This window comes from Oncorhynchus mykiss, chromosome 24 (assembly GCF_057628025.1).
Source record: "Oncorhynchus mykiss isolate SJ-2025 chromosome 24, ASM5762802v1, whole genome shotgun sequence".
Classification (NCBI taxonomy): Eukaryota; Metazoa; Chordata; class Actinopteri; order Salmoniformes; family Salmonidae; genus Oncorhynchus; species Oncorhynchus mykiss.
The window spans coordinates 3,005,407-3,026,715 of record NC_143045.1 but is presented as its reverse complement, the minus strand read 5'-3'; the positions used below and the strand labels follow the sequence as shown (position 1 = coordinate 3,026,715).

The window sequence follows — 21,309 nt, the reverse complement described above, 5'->3', positions numbered from 1 at the left end:
GCGCTTGACTTGGACTGAAACAGATTCCGGAACTCATTTTGGGTGCTGGTACTGTTTATATTTATACTCCACAATATTTTTGAGCAACAGACTGGGGCGAAGGTTCACCTTCTAACAAGTTGACGACCCTAAGCACACAGCCAAGACAATGCAGGAGTGGATTTCGGGACAAGTCTCTGAATGTCCTTGAGTGGTCGAGCCAGAGCTCGGACTTGAACCCGATCGAATGTCTCTGGAGAGACCTGAAAATAGCTGTGCAGCAACACTCCCCATCCAACCTGACAGAGCTTGAGAGGATCTGCAGAGAAGAATGGGAGAAACTGCCCAAATACAGATGTGCCAAGCTTGTAGTGTCATACCCAAGAAGACTCAAGTCTGTAATCACCATATAAGGGGCTTCAACAAAGTACTGATTAAAGGTTCTGAATACTTATGTAAATGTGATATTTGATTTGTTTTTTTGTAATAAATTTGCAAAAAATTCAAAACAACTGTTTTGTGTGTAGATTGATGAGGGGAAAAATGGTTTAATCAATTAAAGAATAAGGCTGTAACAAAATGTGGAAAAAGTAAAGGGGTCTGATCACTTTTCAAATGCACTGTATGGAAAAATACACCTTTAAAAGTGTCGACCAATCGATTGGTTGAAAGAACAAACGACTTTCGGAGAGTCAAGATTTCTTTAGTCGGGGCCAGCCCTAGTGCATATGCACATGCATGAATATGCACCCGTGTGTGCAAGCTCACATGTGCGCACATGCAAAAATGGAATGTGTGTATATGGTACAAATAACAACAAAGAGCTAGTGGTGCGTGACCCACTCACAGTCGGCCTGGGCACAGATGAGGCAGGCTGTAGTGCTGTTGAAAAAGGTGAGCAGGCCAGCCACGGCCAGGCTGATGTCTGTGTTGGTGGGGCGCAGGTCTAGGGTGGTGAAGCGGGGGAACTGAACCTTCAGAATGTCCTCAGGGGCCACTTTCACATAGGGCACCTACAGAGGGAGAGAGAGAGAGAGAAAAGGTTCTGGATGAATAATTAAAGTACCAAAGGCATGTCTACAAAGAGATCAAGAGTTTTTAAAGCACCGTTAGCTCTTGCTGTATGTGAATATGGTGTAAACATACAGCATGATTCTGACAAAACCAAAGCATTGCTAGAGGAGATGTTTGTTGAGCAGTTCCAATACTTTGGCAGAGGCATGCAAAGTACAAAAAAAACAAGTGTTCATTATATTCTCATCAGGCTAAATAGAACCATCTTATATCTGATAAACTAATAAAACAAATTAGAATAATTCAAGAACTCCCTCACAGATGTCTAATAAACTAACTATAGCTCCAGGGGCTCAATTAAATAAAGAACAGTTAATATACTGAGTGTACAAAACATTAAGAACAGTTTCCTAATATTGAGTTGAATCCCCCCTTTTGCCCTCAGAACAGCCTCAATTCGTCTTTACAAGGTGATGAAAGCGTTCCACGGGTATGCTGGCCCATGTTGACGCTAATTCTTCCCACAGCTTTGTCAAGTTGGCTGGATGTCCTTTGGGTGGTGGACCATTCAGTTGAAGCACACGGGAAACTGTTGAGCGTAAAAAACCCAGCAGCGTTGTTCTTAATGTTGTGTATATTGAGTGTGGAGAAAAGTAGACCTCTTCACAGGCAGTGACGTCAATGAAATGAGTCCCAAGCGTTAAGTTAAAAACACAAAACTCAGATAAGAATCTCTAGGAGACTAAAAATCTCCTATCACAAAAACTTCCTGAAACGTTCAGGGATGTTTAGCAATGATTGGGCGTCTGTTTTCACAGCTGGTGTATGATGTGTTGAATAAATCGCAGCCGTTTGTTCAGTGTCCCTGCTGTGGATCCAGTCACAACAAGTCTTCAGTTCTGTAAGAGGATAAACACAAATGTGCAGAGAGACTATGGAGATGCTTTGTAAGTCCAACCCCCCCTCGCTCTCAACTTCCAAAGTTATGGCAAACATAGCTTACACCTGTACCCTACCTGCAAAAGAAAACTAAATTGCAAACTCCCCCCACTATCTCTGTCCCTACTTGCTCCTGTCTTCCATAAGCGATTGAATCCATCTCTCTTTTCATTCGCTATCCACTGAGGTGTGGATGGATGCACCCGGGCTGATGGCAGCAGGCTGTGGGGCGTCTGGGAACGCAATACGCCGGGTGATTCGGTGGCTAGCGAATGGGGGCAACGCAGTGGGCTTGAAGGGGAACCCGGAAGGATGTCACAAGAGAAGCCTCTTCATCACAGCAGATTGCCTGCCTGCGCAGTGCCGCATGCCCATACATCGCTCTCTCTATGCCTCTGTATCCCCAATTGGTTTTCAATCCCTGCCCATCAGGGTGTAATGGAGTCCACGGGAAGAATGGATGGATGGAGCACGATCTTTTCCTGACAAGCGGCGTCCGTGGTGGCAAAAAATGTGATTCTCTCCTCCTGAGGAGCTGTGAAACATGGATAATGGCCGAGCCACACTGGGGAAATGCAACCACTCCACAACTCCCCACTCCTCCATCCCCTCTGCCCTTCCAGGATCCCTTCTCGCTCTCGCAGCACGGACCACAGAGTGTTATCGTCGTGCCCCTTTCTGTTCGAGAGGCTTTCTGCTCTGGTAGCTTTGCTGTGAGGCAGTGGGGTTTGAAGAGAAGATAGAAGACATCCATTGGCCCATTGGTGAATACTTTTAGTGATATGTTGTCTACCAAAGCATGAGACCACCGCAAAGAGGCCTGCTAAACTGACGTAAGGCCTAGCCCAGTTGCTCTTCGGTGATCAGTATGAATAAAACAATGGATCAGAGTACAAAATATAAATGCATCAGGAAGAAAAAGGATCATCTTTGGTTTCAGTGAGCTCATAGAAGAAGTTTAACTCATAGAACAAATCAAATGTTCAAACAGTTAATTGAGAGGTGCTCATCGTCAGGAACAACAATGCAGATGGGGTAAGTGCATATGAGCTGTTCTGTACAAACCATGATGGCGACTGCCACCGAGACAAGGTTGTAATGTCAAGGGTTCCTGTCTGGGAGACGGGGGAGCTCATGCAGGGGGTAAAGTGAGTCATGATCACCCTGCTTTGATGAGTCATTTTCCTCCATGTAACCTCCTCCTCCAGTTGGCTCTGTAAAAACCTTTTAACTTCACTCCATTATTGCGGGGACGACTTCTTCAAACAAACTTCCGTAAAACAGGTATATAGATAGCACTCTTACTGCCGTCTTACCGACTAAGGTTTCATACGCAAATAAATCACATTGACCCATATAGATATATATGACTGTTTCGGGAATAATATGATATTATGCAGTTATATAGCCTGTATACAAGTACCATCCTCTGACAGATAATTCACAGCAATGCAATCGCATGACACTTAAACCCCAATACGTCTCTCAGAGCGTGGTCTATGCGGCAGTCAAATACAGTACTGTCTGGAGAGGTGGAGACTGAGGGAAGGGTTGCTTGTGTATTAGAGATGCCATTTCTGGTTGTGCGTGTTGACTGTGTGCTCCTGCCGTGTGACAGTGGCTGTCAGTGAGCGCAGACAGAAAGAGGCCTGACAGCTGTTTAATGAGAGAGATCCGCACAGGACACTGAAGTGAGACAGCGAGCCAGAGAGCAGGGCTAACTAGCAAACCTGGTGCTATCCACAGGTGCGATGGGAACACACTGGAACACCTGCGTTATGCACCATGAACACCTTAATATTACTACCGTATCACAAACATGGCCTTGCCCCTGACTGGTTGGTGCCGCATTCACACACGACTCCTCTATTACAGTGGATTCATTGTGGCATCCCCATAGATCAGGATTGTTATTTTCAATGGTTACGACAGGTGTCATAATGCCGGGAGGAGACGGGAGTGACTACATCCTTTGGGCTGTTTACGTGGATAGGCATGCCCTTCGGTTAATTTTGTGATGCTTGGTAATTTTGTGATGCTTGGTGACCTCACCCGCAATCATTTACTCATCTATCTTGATGCCATTATTGTCTTCTGAAAAGACTGGTAATGCTATATAAGCCTGATGATGCATTGCTCACATACAGTATAACCACAGACCCCTAACTCCTGAACCAAGCTAAAGCAAAAACACGAAAATGCATTATTCTGGATATGTCGGTTATGGCGTTCTGAGAATACGCACGTTTTTTTTTATTTATTGTTGGGCTACTTTGTTGTCACCTAAAACAATGTTCTTGACCCACAAAAAGGACTGAGAAAAACAATATTTTCGGTTGAGGTGATCTCCAAATCAAATCAAATTTAATTAGTCACATGCACCGAATAGAACAGGTGTAGAGCTTACAGTAAGATGCTTACTCACAAGCCCTTAACCAATGATGCAGTTTTAAGAAAAAGAAAAAAAAAACATTTGAAATGAAAGAAACAAATAATTAAAGAGCAGCAGTAAAATAACAATAGCGAAGCTATATACAGGGGGTACCGGTACAGAGTCAATGTGGAGGCTATATACAGGGGTTACCGGTACAGAGTCAATGTGGAGGCTATATACAGGGGGTACCGGTACAGAGTCAATGTGGAGGCTATATACAGGGGGTACCGGTACAGAGTCAATGTGGAGACTATATACAGGGGGTACCGGTACAGAGTCAATGTGGAGGCTATATACAGGGGGTACCGGTACAGAGTCAATGTGGAGGCTATATACAGGGGGTACCGGTACAGAGTCAATGTGGAGGCTATATACAGGGGGTACCGGTACAGAGTCAATGTGGAGGCTATATACAGGGGGTACCGGTACAGAGTCAATGTGGAGGCTATATACAGGGGGTACCGGTACAGAGTCAATGTGGAGGCTATATACAGGGGGTACCGGTACAGAGTCAATGTGGAGGCTATATACAGGGGGTACCGGTACAGAGTCAATGTGGAGACTATATACAGGGGGTACCGGTACAGAGTCAATGTGGAGGCTATATACAGGGGGTACCGGTACAGAGTCAATGTGGAGGCTATATACAGGGGGTACCGGTACAGAGTCAATGTGGAGGCTATATACAGGGGGTACCGGTACAGAGTCAATGTGGAGGCTATATACAGGGGGTACCGGTACAGAGTCAATGTGGAGGCTATATACAGGGGGTACCGGTACAGAGTCAATGTGGAGGCTATATACAGGGGGTACCGGTACAGAGTCAATGTGGAGGCTATATACAGGGGGTACCGGTACAGAGTCAATGTGGAGGCTATATACAGGGGGTACCGGTACAGAGTCAATGTGGAGGCTATATACAGGGGGTACCGGTACAGAGTCAATGTGGAGGCTATATACAGGGGGTACCGGTACAGAGTCAATGTGGAGGCTATATATAGGGGGTACCGGTACAGAGTCAATGTGGAGGCTATATACAGGGGGTACCGGTACAGAGTCAATGTGGAGGCTATATACAGGGGGTACCGGTACAGAGTCAATGTGGAGGCTATATACAGGGGGTACGGGTACAGAGTTAATGTGGAGACTATATACAGGGGGTACCGGTACAGAGTCAATGTGGAGGCTATATACAGGGGGTACCGGTACAGAGTCAATGTGGAGGCTATATACAGGGGGTACCGGTACAGAGTCAATGTGGAGGCTAAATACAGGGGGTACCGGTACAGAGTCAATGTGGAGGCTATATACAGGGGGTACCGGTACAGAGTCAATGTGGAGGCTATATACAGGGGGTACCGGTACAGAGTCAATGTGGAGGCTATATACAGGGGGTACCGGTACAGAGTCAATGTGGAGGCTATATACAGGGGGTACCGGTACAGAGTCAATGTGGAGGCTATATACAGGGGGTACCGGTACAGAGTCAATGTGGAGGCTATATATAGGGGGTACCGGTACAGAGTCAATGTGGAGGCTATATACAGGGGGTACCGGTACAGAGTCAATGTGGAGGCTATATACAGGGGGTACGGGTACAGAGTCAATGTGGAGGCTATATACAGGGGGTACGGGTACAGAGTCAATGTGGAGACTATATACAGGGGGTACCGGTACAGAGTCAATGTGGAGGCTATATACAGGGGGTACCGGTACAGAGTCAATGTGGAGGCTATATACAGGGGGTACCGGTACAGAGTCAATGTGGAGGCTATATACAGGGGGTACCGGTACAGAGTCAATGTGGAGGCTATATACAGGGGGTACCGGTACAGAGTCAATGTGGAGACTATATACAGGGGGTACCGGTACAGAGTCAATGTGGAGGCTATATACAGGGGGTACCGGTACAGAGTCAATGTGGAGGCTATATATAGGGGGTACCGGTACAGAGTCAATGTGGAGGCTATATACAGGGGGTACCGGTACAGAGTCAATGTGGAGGCTATATACAGGGGGTACCGGTACAGAGTCAATGTGGAGGCTATATACAGGGGGTACCGGTACAGAGTCAATGTGCAGGGGCACCGGTTAGTCGAGGTAATTGAGGTAATATGTACATGTAGGTAGAGTTATTAAAGCGACTATGCATAGATGATAACAGAGAGTAGCAGCGGTGTAAAAGAGGTGGGGGCAACGCAAATTGTCTGGGTAGCTATTTGATTAGCTGTTCAGGGGTCTTATGGCTTGGGAGTAGAAGCTGTTTAGAAGCCTCTTGGACATAGACTTCCGTGCGGTAGAAGAGAGAACAGTTTATGACTAGGGTGGCTGGAGTCTTTGACCATTTTTAGGGCCTTCCTCTGACACTGCCTGGTATAGAGGTCCTGGATGGCAGGAAGCTTGGCCCAAGTGATGTACTGGGCCGTACACACTACCCTCTGTAGTGCCTTGCGGTCGGAGGCCGAGCAGTTGCCATAATAGGCAGTGATGCAACCCGTCAGGATGCTCTCTATGGTGCAGCTGTAGGACCTTTTGAGGATCTGAGGAACCGTGCATAATCTTTTCAGTCTCCTGAGGGGGAATAGGTTTGTTGTGCCCTCTTCACAACTGTCTTGTGTGCTTGGACCATGTTATTTTGTTGGTGATGTTATTTTGTTGGTGATGCTGTGATGAGCACCTCCCTTGTTTTACAAGAGGCTGCTGTTCTATCTTGCCGTTACAGAGTATAACCCGCCAGCTGTATGTTATTCATGTCGTTGTTCAGCCACGACTTGTGAAACATAAGATATTTTAGATGTTAATGTCCCGTTGGTAGGATATACGTTCTTGTAGTTCTTCCACTTTATTATCGAGCGATTGTACATTGGCCAATAGTACCAATGGCAAAGGCAGATTAGCCTCTCATCGCTGGATCCTCACAAGGCACCCTGATCTCCTTCCGCGAAACGGTAGCAGCAACATTATGTACAAAAGAAGTTACAAACAATGCAAAAACATTTTTTTAAATGCACGGTTGGTTAATAAGAGCCCATAAAACGTCAGCCATCCCGTCCGACGCCATCTTGAAGGCAGGAAACAGCTTGAGGTTTCCTGCCTTCAAGCACAGAGCTCCGACTGTAACCTTGTGTCAAATTATAAATTGACATATCAATTTCTAACTTTGTGAACTTAGCATGGTCTCTCAAAGCGCTTGGTCTGAAGGTGAAACCTAATTTACCAGCCCTGCTTCTACTGAGAAGTTGACAAGTGTCCAACTCACACCTATATGTAGGCTGTGAAACAACATCCATGAGCCCTTGTAGTCCCCAGAGGTGGGGATTCAAACCTGACACCATAAGGTAAGCCAAAATATAATGAGATCTTACATCTGCTATCTTGCCTCTTACGCGCCAGGCGAACAAAACTCATGTTTAATAAAATATCAGACATCCTTTATGGGGGGGGGGGGGGGGGGGGTCAGCCATAACTGATGATGACCTTTGTTGGGAAAATAAAACATTAGCCATGTGTCACAGCCCAGCACTGGCCCACTCACAATTAACACACAACAGAGCCACTGTGGAGTACCTGTGGTGAGCACAGAGAAGAGCGTGCAGGTTGGCCACAGCCCATCGGAGAACAGATGCACAGGAGAACACAGTCCATCAGTCAACCCCAGAGCTGGCAGAGGTGGCTGTGGTGGAGAGAAGGGGAAGGGATGGGAGGGAGGCAGGTGTGGGTGATCATGTCCGTCTGATCATATGTGGCACTAGTAGGAGCTCAGCTACTGTGGCTGGGAGTGGGTCGGAGAGGGAGAGAGAGTGAGAGGAGACAGCCTCTGACTATTGGGGTAATGATCCTGAAGCAGGTCTCACTGGTTTGGTTTGTCCAAGGTGGGAGTGGTTGATGAAGATGGAGAGGTCTGTGGTGGGTCCCACAGTGCTTTTTTAGGCAAGTGGAACATTGACCACCAGATCCCTATATCATTGATCAGCCGGCGGTGAGAAAAAAAAGCTCCCTTTCCTTGGAAAAGCTATTGTTCTTCTTCACTCTTGCCTCTGTGCTACTAAAAATGGTCAAAGACTCCAGCTACCCAAAGTCATAGACTGTTCACGACAAGCGGTACCGGAGCGCAAGGGCTGGGACAAAAAGGCTCCTTAACAGCTTCTACCCCCAAGCCATAAGACTGCATAACAGTTCATCAAATGGCTACCCTGACTATTTGCTTTGACCCCCGTATTTTATTTGTATTTATTCATATTATTTTACAATGACTCTCTTGCACATGCTTGATGTACACTCACTGGACTCTAACCACACACTCACACATACTTTTCTCTCTCTCTCTCTCTCTCACTGCTGCTACTCTCTGTTTATTATCTATGCATAGTCAATTTGCCACTACCTACATGTATACTGAAGAAAATATATACGCAACATGTAAAGTGTTGGTCCCATGTTTCATGAGCTGAAATAAAATATCCCAGAAATGTTCCATACACACAAAAAGCTTATTTCTCTCAAATGTTGTGCACAATTTTTTTTACATCCCTGTTAGTGAACATTTCTCCTTTTCCAAGATAGTCCATCCACCTGACAGGTGTGGAATATCAAAAAGCTGATTAAGCAGCATGATCATTACACAGGTGCACTTTGCGCTGGAGACAATCAAATAAAATGTGCAGTTTGATCACATAACACAATGCCACAGATATCTCAAGTTTTGAGGGAGCACGCAATTGGCATGCTGACTGCAGGAATGTCCACCAGAGCTGTTGCCAGATAATCAAATGTTTCTCTACCATAATCCGCCTCCAATGTCGTTTTAGAGCATTTGGCAGCTTGTATGGCGTTGTGTGGGCAAGCGGTTTGCTGATGTCAACATTGTGAACAGAGTGCCCCATGGTGGCGGTGGGGTTATAGTATGGCAGGCATAAGCTACGGACATGAACACAGTTCCATTTTATTGATGACAATTTCAAAGCACAGAGATACTGTTATTAAATGAGTTTTTTTCATCTATGCCCCTACATTTTTTAAAAAGGTATCTGTGACCAACAGATGCATGTCTGTCTTCCCAGTCATGTCAAATCCATAGCTTAGAGCCTAATGAACTTATTTCAATTGACTGATTGAAAAATGTAAAATGTTTGAATTTGTTGCATGTTGCATTTACATTTTTGTTCAGTATACATATTACCTCAATTTCCTCGACTAATCCGTACCCCGGCACATTGACTCGGTACTGGTACCCCTTGTATATAGGCTTATTTGTTATTTTATTGTGTTACCATTTTTCCTTAAGTTAATTGAGCACATTTTTCTTACTTGCTTTTTTTCAACTATGCATTGTTGGTTAAGGGTTCATAAGTAAGCATTTCATGGTAAGGTGTTCTAGGTAACCTGTTCTATTCGGCCCATGTGACAGATAAAATGTGATTTGATTTAACTTCTGATTAAACAAATGTCTTTGTAGGGAATGAAAAGCTTTTTGAGACCACCCTAGGCCTTTAAGCTCTTGAAGTTCCTGAAGGAGGTATTAGGTGGTCCAGATGTTAGACAAGTGAGACAAAATGTATAGGTGTGCTCTCAGCCATTTTTTTGACAAGGGACCGGCAAGCTTCCTCCATGGGGGGCCACATACATAAAACATTGTAGAACTGACAAAATTAGTGTCTCGGGGACCAGCCAGCAGCATCAAAACAGACTGGCACCTGTCCACAAACCAGATGTTGAGAAATACTAACCCAGGTCGTCTTCACATATGATCCATCGGACGATTTCAGTTCTCTCTGACAGATTATGTTTGCTTAAACCATAAATAACTGATCTGCAAACTTCTGACACCTGAAATGTGACCAATACCATGCCTGAAAGAAAATGTCTGAGGCTATTTTCAGTAATGGTGAAGCTTGCATAGAGAGCTTGTGAGACAATTAATTCAGCAGTTCTGAGAACCTCATCTGTGATGGGTTTGTTTGAATCCTATCACCTCACACCTAAACAAAAAGGGCCAACGCAATGACACAGATGACTACAAAACAAAAGGAACAATGGAATATGGAATACGCCTTTGCATATCTATAACGACAAGAAAACGGCCTAATTGAATTTGCATCGCCCGTTCATCGCTGGCAACCAGAGAGCGGCCGTGCTCGCATTCATCTCCCTGACCAAGTGGAAACAGCTTTCTAAAGAGGGAGCGAATTTGGATATGCACAGATCTCCTGGCTACCCTCGACAAGACAGATCAACAGCACAGTGAAGAAGGGGGTCAGGAGGGGTGTGTGTAACAGCTGTGGACCTCTAATTGCAATCCAGCAGCAATAGCAGGCTCACCTGTGTTTTGTTTGCAAGCAGGTGGAACAGATGCACCCTGCGCCGAGTGACATCGAGCTTAACATCCGCAACATCGCCCCCTGCAGACCTAGCATCCCATCCACCAGGCATGTCTTAATGTGCCTTCCCCCCGCAAATAGCCGGTGGGTTTAAAAGGGCCGAATACTGTACATCGAAAAATGTCAGTCGACATTAAGAAAAGGTCCGGCTGATTTGAGCTGAAATCCCTCTAAAGGTCTCTCAAGCGTTCTTGCTGAGTTTTCTTTTGGGGGGGGAATTGCCAGGGCTGACCTCTAACTCTTTCGGCAATCAGCCAGAGATGCTGAGTATTGTGAAGTGCAGGGGGGGGATGTGCAAATGAGAGGAGACCTGCTTTGACTGATTTGCGTGCATGTCAAAGCACTCCTGGGGAAAATGTTAGGTGAGAGGATATTTCCTGGAAAATGGTCTCGGGGCATGGAGGATAGGCAGGAATGTGAGCATACTGGGGTATAAAAGCAATTCCACATCGTGACACACTGATATGTGCTGCTGGGCCAGAGAACATGGTGTCCAATAAAATCTAACTGAGCCAGCCGACACACACTACTCACACACGGCGGACTCAGTCAACACACAGGTCAATGTCAGAGAAATATAGGGCAGATATTGAATATCATATGCTGATGACTGCCTTCACAATACACATGTACACTTCATGACCATGAGACCAAAACGGGTTCAACTTCCATTCATGGCCGTTCAACTGTGCTTTCATCTTGTATAGTGGTCAGAGTTGACGCCTCATGCTTGGCCGAGTGGAATAATCCTGAATTAACATGCACTATCAATGAGAACCTGGGAGGGTAAACTGACCCAGCATGGCGTCACCCTCTCATTTCATTAAATTCTACATTTCAGAATCAGCTTGGACTGATAGATTTGAGCATCTGGGTAAATGGATGGCAAATTCCAAAATAGTAATTATACAATGGGAGGGAAGAACAATATGGAATGCATGCCATTGCCTTACATTGCATATGAAGTGTGACTGGCTCATGACGTTCAACCATGGACGTACGCAGAGTTGCCAGGTCTAGCAAAAATGTATAGCCCAATGAACTCTCAAAACCCACCAACAAGGCCTGAAAGCTAGCCCAAAATGTTTTTGGGCAGCAAGAGTTGACGAGCCACATTTATCAAATAAACCCTTTTTTCATAACCTTATCGAGCGAATTAAGAATAAATATTGACATAATTTGTAATGATGTAGGCTAAGAAGCAAAATGCGGTTTTCCATCAATATAATAATAATTGTGAGCTTAAGAATATGTCCCAGAGAAAAGATAATTCACCCTTATTAAACTCTTCAGATAATTTTCCATCAATGATTGTAGATTGAACTTCTTTGAAAGCAATGATTAAGCAATAAGGCGCTTTACTCAGTAATTTGTTGAAGCACCATTAGCAGCGATTACAGCCTGGAGTCTTCTTGGGTATGACGCTAACAAGCTTGACACACCTGTATTTGGGGAGTTTCTCCCATTATTCTTTGCAGATCTTCTCAAGCTCTGTCAGGTTGGATGGGGAGCGTTGCAGCACAGCTATTTTCAGGTCTCTCCTGAGATGTTCGGGCTCTGGCCGGGCAACTAAAGGACATTCAGAAACTTGTCCTGAAGCCACTCCTGCGCTGTCCTGGCTGTGTGCTTCCGGTCATTCAGACAAAAGATTTCAATCGTGGTTTCCTCAGACCAGAGAATCTTGTTTCTCATAGTCTGAGAGTCTTTAGGTGCCTCCAAGCGGGCTGTCATGTGCCTTTTCCTGAGGAGTGGCTTTTGTTTGGCCACTCTACCATAAAGGCCTGATTGGTGGAGTGCTGCAGAGATGGTTGCCATTCTGGAAGGTTCTCCCATCTCCACAGAGGAAATCTAGAGCTCTGCCAGAGTGCCCATCGGGTTCTTGGTCACCTCCCTGACCAAGGCCCTTCTCCCCGATTGCTCAGTTTGGCCGGGCGTCCAGCTTTAGGAAGAATCTTGATGGTTCCAAACTTCTTCCATTTAAGAATGATGGAGGCCACTGTGTTCTTGGGGACCTTCAATGCTGCAGAATATTTTGGGTACCCTTCTCCAGATCTGTGCCTCGACACAAGCCTGTCTTGGAGCTCTACAGACACTTCCTTCAACCTCATTGCTTGGTTCTTGCTCTGACATACACTGTCAACTGTGGGACCTTATATAGACAGATGTGCCTTTACAAATCATTTCCAATCAATTGAATTTACCACAGGTGGACTCCAGTCAAGTTGTAGAAACATCTCAAGGATGATCAATGGAAACAGGATGCACCTGAGCTCAATTTCGAGTCTCATAGCAAAGGGTCTGAACACTTATGTAAATAAGGTATATCAGTTTTTTATGCATTTGCAAACATTTCTAAAAACCTGTTTTGGAATTTTCATTATCAGTAAGTTGTATTGTGGACACAGATGTTTTTATTTGATCAATTTTAGAATAAGGATGTAATGTAACAAAATGTGAAAAAGTCAAGGGGTCTGAATACTTTCCGAAGGCACTGTATATGGCCAATATACCACAGCTAGGGCTGTTCTTAGGACACAGTCCTTAGCCGTGGTATTCTGTCCATATACCACAAACCCCTGAGGTGCCTTATGGCTATTATAAACTGGTAATCAATGTAATTAGAACAGTTAAGTATTTTTTGTCATACCTGTGATACACGGTCTGATATACCACGGCTTTCAACCATTCAGCATTCAGGGCTCAAGCCACCCAGTTTATAATTCTAAATAAATCCTGTTTGCCCATGTGCATAACTATAGACACATCCAATAGGAGAGGTTGAGTGATGAAAGTTGGACAGAGGATCTTGAAATCTCTGAACACTTTTTTTTACACACACACACACACACACACTCACTCACTCACTCACTCACTCACCAACGCCTGCCTCACTGCCTGATTGTCAGCAGCAGCAGGTCACAGTGAAATATATTTTTTTTTTAAAGAGAGAAATGCCATGGCGGCCGCAGCGCAATTTAGAAGTAGCCCAAAAACAGCAACTCAAAGTGAAAGACTGTGACTCTATAAGTGGAATCTGCAGGTTTGTCACGCCGCTTTTATTCGAGCAAGAGAAAAAACTGCCTCCCACTGTGATAAGCACCTATCGGCAGTCTATAGGCAGGATGATTTTGTCTGTGTTTCAATGCATAAAAGAGAGACATTTCCTTAATTGTCAAAGCCACCTCAAGAGCTATTACCAGCTAAAGTAAATTATATTGAACAAAAATATAAATGCAACATGCAACAATTTCAAAGACTTTACTGATTTACAGTTCATATAAGGAAATCAGTCAATTGAAATGAATTCGTTAGGCCCTGTTGGACACAGGATCTGTTGGACACAGATACCTTAAAAGAAAGGTAGGGGCGTGGATCAGAAAACCAGTCAGTATCTGGTGTGACCACCATTTGCCTCATGCAGTGCTCCTTCTCTTAGAGTTTATCAGGCTGTTGATTGCGGCCTGTGGAATGTTGTCCCACTCCTCTGGATGTTGTGGAGGGAACTTGAACACGGTTTTGTACACATCAATCCAGAGCATCCCAAACATGCTCAATGGGTGACATGTCTGGGGAGTATCTAGGCCATGGAAGAACTGGGACATTTTCAGTTTCCAGGAATTGTTTACAGATCAGTGGACGCTGCTGAGGAGAGGACGGCTCATAATAATGGCTGGAACAGAGCAAATTGAATGACATCAAACATATGGAAACCATGTGTTTTATGTATTTGATACCTTTCTACTTATTCCTCTTCAGCCATTACCACAAGCCCGTCCTCCCCAATTAAGGTGCCACCAAACTCCTGTGGTACAGATCATTGCGACATGGGGCCGTGCATTATCATGCTGAAACATGAGGTGATGATGTCGGATGAATGGCATGACAATGGACCTCAGGATCTCGTCACGGTATCTCTGTGCATTCAAATTACCATCGATAAAATGCAATTGTGTTCGTTGTCCGTAGCTTACGCCTGCCCATACCATAACCCCTCTGCCACCTTGGGACACTCTTTTCACAACGCTGACATCAGCAAACCACTCGCCCACACAACGCCATACACTTGGTCTGCAGTTGGAGGAGGTTTATGGTAGAGAAATGAACATTCAATTATCTGGCAACAGCTTTGGTGGACCTTCTTGCAGTCAGCATGCCAATCGCACACTTCCTCAAAACTTGAAACATCTGTGGCATTGCGTTGTGTGATAAACCGCACATTTTTCAGTTGCCTATTATTTCCCCATGCATTTTCCTATGTGTACCTGTGTAATGCTCATGCTGTTTAATCAGCTTATTGATATGCCACACCTGTCAGGTGGATGGATTATATTGGCAAAAAATAAATGCTCACTAACAGGGATGTAAACAAATTCATACCAAACTTTTGAGAGAAATAAGCTTTTTGTGTGTAAGGAAAATGTCTGGGATGTTTGATTTTAGCTCATGAAACATGGTACCAACACTTTACATGTTGCGTTTAGATTTTTGTTCCGCGTCAACGACCATGACTTAGAAGATTTTCTGCAGCATTCAAGAGCAAAACATAAAAAACGGTTAAAGGTAATGTCATAATTTAGATTTTTGCCAAAATAGACATATTCAAATGTAATTATTTATCATGAGGGCCATAAACAATACCTAGTGATGCTTAAACTGCCAGAAAGATTTCAATCTTACCTTTCTGGTAAAAATAGTTATAAATTGCTGAGGTGTAGTCTTTTGAGGACACAAGCTCAAGTACACAGAACAAATTAAAAAATATGACAAATCATATTATTCAACAAAAGTTGGGGAATAGGAAATGGAATTATTGAAATGATTTCTAAATATAGTAACAATCAAACTATAAATGACTTGCTTTGATATTTCACCTTTCTTATAATTGTAAAATAAATATGATCATACTTAGTGACAGTACAAAATTGGCACCATTTCATAACTGACAGAGCATTTTCTGACCAGCATCCTCTGAGCGACGCAGACACAATTCAAATGCTTGCTGACTCATTACAACTTCAGCTTTAAGCACAAAGTGATTATGTCTCGCTGTGACCAAGAGAAAGTGGTCTGGTTTAAATTCTATGAAATAAATGTTGTATTGTTTCATGTTGAGCGCTCTAAATCCATCTATGAACATCACAGCGTGATGAGATTGCCTTTGCTGCATGGGCTAAGGTCTCCCATTTCATATGCCGTATTGTAAGCTGAGCTGCAAAATCGAACATTTGTTTGCATAGGCCTGAAATTTTGACGTGTTGCTCCCTAAGCAAATGAGGTGTCAACATCAATTGATGTTGCGCTGTTCACAGAGCACTCAGTACATCAAATATTGGTCGGTACCGGTCCAGAACCGCTCAAAGAGGTGTTAAAAGGATTATACATGGACTGTGAGCTAGGAGTTCTCGGCACCTGTGCTACGCAATTGCTTTTTGTGAAGAGATACTGTTTTTATTAGTTACCATTGTCTAAATCCAGATAGTACAGTATGGCTCTGTACAGCATCACTTAGAGCCTCCCAAATGGATATAGAGCTCTCCGAATGATAAATTGAGTGTGGGTAATGGGTTGATCACATAGCAAGGGCTGTCATGAGTCATATTTTCATGCGTCCCCTATTTACTCGGCCTCCTGTCATATTGCCTGCATCTGTGCACTCAGTTAAGAATTATGAACACAGACACAATCACTGAGCACAGACAGGATGTAATTGACTCTCCAACACCTTCACAACAACTGCCACACACACACACACACACACACACACACACACACACGTACAAACACAGTATAACACTATATAGGCTACTGTAGATGCATGGTTGATACATTTAGAAAGTCAAATATACAGTGCCTTCAGACAGTATTCATAACCCTTGATTTATTCCACATTTTGTTGTGTTACACCCTGAATTCAACACGTATTAAATCTATTTTTTCCCTCACCCATCTACACACATTACCCCATAATGGCGAAGTGAAAATATGTTTTCATAAATGTTTGCAAATGTATTGAAAATGAAATAGAAAAATGATCTAATTTACAGAAGTATTCACACCCCTGTGGAACACCATGATCTAGTTCACCTGTCTTGTGCTTGTCTTGTAGCTCCAACTCCAAAAAGTTCTGGGACACTGTGAAGTCCATGGAGAACAAGAGCACCTCCTCCCAACTGCCCACTGCACTGAGGCTAGGTAACACGGTCACCACCGATAAATCCATGATTATCGAAAACTTCAACAAGCATTTCTCAACGGCTGGCCATGCCTTCCGCCTGGCTACTCCAAACTCGGCCAACAGCTCCGCCCCCCCCCTCCCCCTGCAGCTACTCGCCCAAGCCTCTCCAGGTTCTCCTTTACCCAAATCCAGATAGCAGATGTTCTGAAAGAGCTGCAAAACCTGGACCCGTACAAATCAGCTGGGCTTGACAATCTGGACCCTCTATTTCTGAAACTATCCGCTGCCATTGTCGCAACCCCTATTACCAGCCTGTTCAACCTCTCTTTCATATCGTCTGAGATCCCCAAGGATTGGAAAGCTGCCGCAGTCATCCCCCTCTTCAAAGGGGGAGACACCCTGGACCCAAACTGTTACAGACCTACAGTGCCTTGCGAAAGTATTCGGCCCCCTTGAACTTTGCGACCTTTTGCCACATTTCAGTCTTCAAACATAAAGATATAAAACTGTATTTTTTTGTGAAGAATCAACAACAAGTGGGACACAATCATGAAGTGGAACAACATTTATTGGATATTTCAAACTTTTTTAACAAATCAAAAACTGAAAAATTGGGCGTGCAAAATTATTCAGCCCCTTTACTTTCAGTGCAGCAAACTCTCTCCAGAAGTTTAGTGAGGATCTCTGAATGATCCAATGTTGACCTAAATGACTAATGATGATAAATACAATCCACCTGTGTGTAATCAAGTCTCCGTATAAATGCACCTGCACTGTGATAGTCTCAGAGGTCCGTTAAAAGGGGAAGATGGTTAAAATTGATGGGAAGATGGATGGAGCCAAATACAGGACCATTCTGAAAGAAAACCTGATGGAGTCTGCAAAAGACCTGAGACTGGGACGGAGATTTGTCTTCCAACAAGACAATGATCCAAAACATAAAGCAAAATCTACAATGGAATGGTTCAAAAATAAACATATCCAGGTGTTAGAATGGCCAAGTCAAAGTCCAGACCTGAATCCAATCGAGAATCTGTGGAAAGAACTGAAAACTGCTGTTCACAAATGCTCTCCATCCAACCTCACTGAGCTCGAGCTGTTTTGCAAGGAGGAATGGGAAAAAATGTCAGTCTCTCGATGTGCAAAACTGATAGAGACATAGCCCAAGCGACTTACAGCTGTAATCGCAGCAAAAGGTGGCGCTACAAAGTATTAACTTAAGGGGGCTGAATAATTTTGCACGCCCAATTTTTCAGTTTTTGATTTGTTAAAAAAGTTTGAAATATCCAATAAATCCCAGTCTCAGGTCTTTTGCAGACTCCATCAGGTTTTCTTCCAGAATGGTCCTGTATTTGGCTCCATCCATCTTCCCATCAATTTTAACCATCTTCCCTGTCCCTGCTGAAGAAAAGCAGGCCCAAACCATGATGCTGCCACCACCATGTTTGACAGTGGGGATGGTGTGTTCAGCTGTGTTGCTTTTACGCCAAACATAACGTTTTGCATTGTCGCCAAAAAGTTAAATTTTGGTTTCATCTGACCAGAGCACCTTCTTCCACATGTTTGGTGTGTCTCCCAGGTGGCTTGTGGCAAACTTTAAACGACACTTTTTATGGATATCTTTAAGAAATGGCTTTCTTCTTGCCACTCTTCCATAAAGGCCAGATTTGTGCAATATACGACTGATTGTTGTCCTATGGACAGAGTCTCCCACCTCAGCTGTAGATCTCTGCAGTTCATCCAGAGTGATCATGGGCCTCTTGGCTGCATCTCTGATCAGTCTTCTCCTTGTATGAGCTGAAAGTTGAGAGGGACGGCCAGGTCTTGGTAGATTTGCAGTGGTCTGATACTCTTTCCATTTCAATATTATCGCTTGCACAGTGCTCCTTGGGATGTTTAAAGCTTGGGAAATCTTTTTGTATCCAAATCCGGCTTTAAACTTCTTCACAACGGTATCTCGGACCTGCCTGGTGTGCTCCTTGTTCTTCATGATGCTCTCTGCGCTTTTAACGGACCTCTGAGACTATCACAGTGCAGGTGCATTTATACAGAGACTTGATTGCACACAGGTGGATTGTATTTATCATCATTAGTCATTTAGGTCAACATTGGATCATTCAGAGATCCTCACTGAACTTCTGGAGAGAGTTTGCTGCACTGAAAGTAAAGGGGCTGAATAATTTTGCACGCCCAATTTTTCAGTTTTTTATTTGTTAAAAAAGTTTGAAATATCCAATAAATGTCGTTCCACTTCATGATTGTGTCCCACTTGTTGTTGATTCTTCACAAAAAAATACAGTTTTATATCTTTATGTTTGAAGCCTGAAATGTGGCAAAAGGTCGCAAAGTTCAAGGGGGCCGAATACTTTCGCAAGGCACTGTATATCCATCCTGCCCTGCCTATCTAAGGTCTTCGAAAGCCAAGTCAACAAACAGGTCACTGACCATCTCGAATCCCACCGTACCTTCTCCGCCGTGCAATCTGGTTTCCGAGCCCGTCACGGGTGCAACTCAGCCACGCTCAAGGTACTAAACGATATCATAACCGCCATCGATAAAAGACAGTACTGTGCAGCCGTCTTCATCGACCTTGCCAAGGCTTTTGACTCTGTCAATCACCATATTCTTATCGGCAGACTCAGTAGCCTCGGTTTTTCTGATGACTGCCTTGCCTGGTTCACCAACTACTTTGCAGACAGAGTTCAGTGTGTCAAATCGGAGGGCATGCTGTCCGGTCCTCTGGCAGTCTCTATGGGGGTGACACAGGGTTCAATTCTCGGGCCGACTCTTTTCTCTGTATATATCAATGATGTTGCTCTTGCTGCGGGCGATTCCCTGATCCACCTCTACGCAGACAACACCATTCTATATACTTCCTGCCCGTCCTTGGACACTGTGCTATCTAACCTCCAAACGAGCTTCAATGCCATACAACACTCCTTCCATAGCCTCCAACTGCTCTTAAACGCTAGTAAAACCAAATGCATGCTTTTCAACCGTTCGCTGCCTGCACCCGCACGCCTGACTAGCATCACCACCCTGGATGGTTCCGACCTTGAATATGTGGACATCTATAAGTACCTAGGTGTCTGGCTAGACTGTAAACTCTCCTTCCAGACTCATATCAAACATCTCCAATCGAAAATCAAATCTAGAGTCGGCTTTCTATTCCGCAACAAAGCCTCCTTCACTCACGCCGCCAAACTTACCCTAGTAAAACTGACTATCCTACCGCTCCTCGACTTCGGCGATGTCATCTAAAAAATTGCTTCCAACACTCTACTCAGCAAACTGGATGCAGTTTATCACAGTGCCATCCGTTTTGTCACTAAAGCACCTTATACCACCCACCACTGTGACCTGTATGCTCTAGTCGGCTGGCCCTCGCTACATATTCATCGCCAGACCCACTGGCTCCAGGTCATCTACAAGTCCATGCTAGGTAAAGCTCCGCCTTATCTCAGTTCACTGGTCACGATGGCAACACCCACCCGTAACACGCGCTCCAGCAGGTGTATCTCACTGATCATCCCTAAAGCCAACACCTCATTTGGCCGCCTTTCGTTCCAGTTCTCTGCTGCCTGTGACTGGAACGAATTGCAAAAATCGCTGAAGTTGGAGACTTTTATCTCCCTCACCAAATTCAAACATCTGCTATCTGAGCAGCTAACCGATCACTGCAGCTGTACATACTGTAGTCTATCGGTAAATAGCCCACCCATTTTTACCTACCTCATCCCCATACTGTTTTTATTTATTTTATTTTCTGCTCTTATGCACACCAATATCTCTACCTGTACATGACCATCTGATCATTTATCACTCCAGTGTTAATCTGCAAAATTGTAATTATTCGCCTACCTCCTCATGCCTTTTGCACACAATGTATATAGACTCTCCTTTTTTCTACTGTATTATTGACTTGTTAATTGTTTACTCCATGTGTAACTCTGTGTTGTCTGTTCACACTGCTATGCTTTATCTTGGCCAGGTTGCAGTTGCAAATGAGAACTTGTTCTCAACTAGCCTACCTGGTTAAATAAAGGTGAAATAAAAAAATAAAAATAACATTTGTTCCCGTTATTCCCTGTGTATTTATACTGGTGTCCTCTGTCTATCTGTTGCCAGTTCGCCTTGTCAAGTCAATCAGTGTGTTTTTCCGTGCTCCTGGTTTTTCCTAGTCGCTGTTTTTCTAGTCCTCCCGGTTCTGACCCTGTCCTGACACTGTACCCGTCTGCCTGACCATTCAACCTGCCTCGAGCCTGCCTGCCGCCCTGTACCTTCTGGACTCTGACCTGCCTCTTGCCTGCCCCTTGTTTTTCAATAAATATCAGACTCGAACCATATGCCTACGGTGTATAAATCTGGGTCTCGCCCTGTGTCGTTATACC

At 44.3% G+C, this 21,309-nt stretch overlaps 1 protein-coding gene across 1 annotated transcript in view; it reads right to left on the bottom strand.

The window, feature by feature from the left end:
* The window catches only part of LOC110503540 (glutamate receptor ionotropic, kainate 4-like), a 433,335-nt gene that overhangs the window by 114,402 nt on the left and 297,624 nt on the right, over positions 1-21,309 (bottom strand). Inside the window, exon 6 of the mRNA XM_036961231.2 lies at positions 827-992. Coding sequence (XP_036817126.1) covers positions 827-992 — 166 coding nt within the window. The remainder of the gene's footprint in view (positions 1-826; positions 993-21,309) is intronic.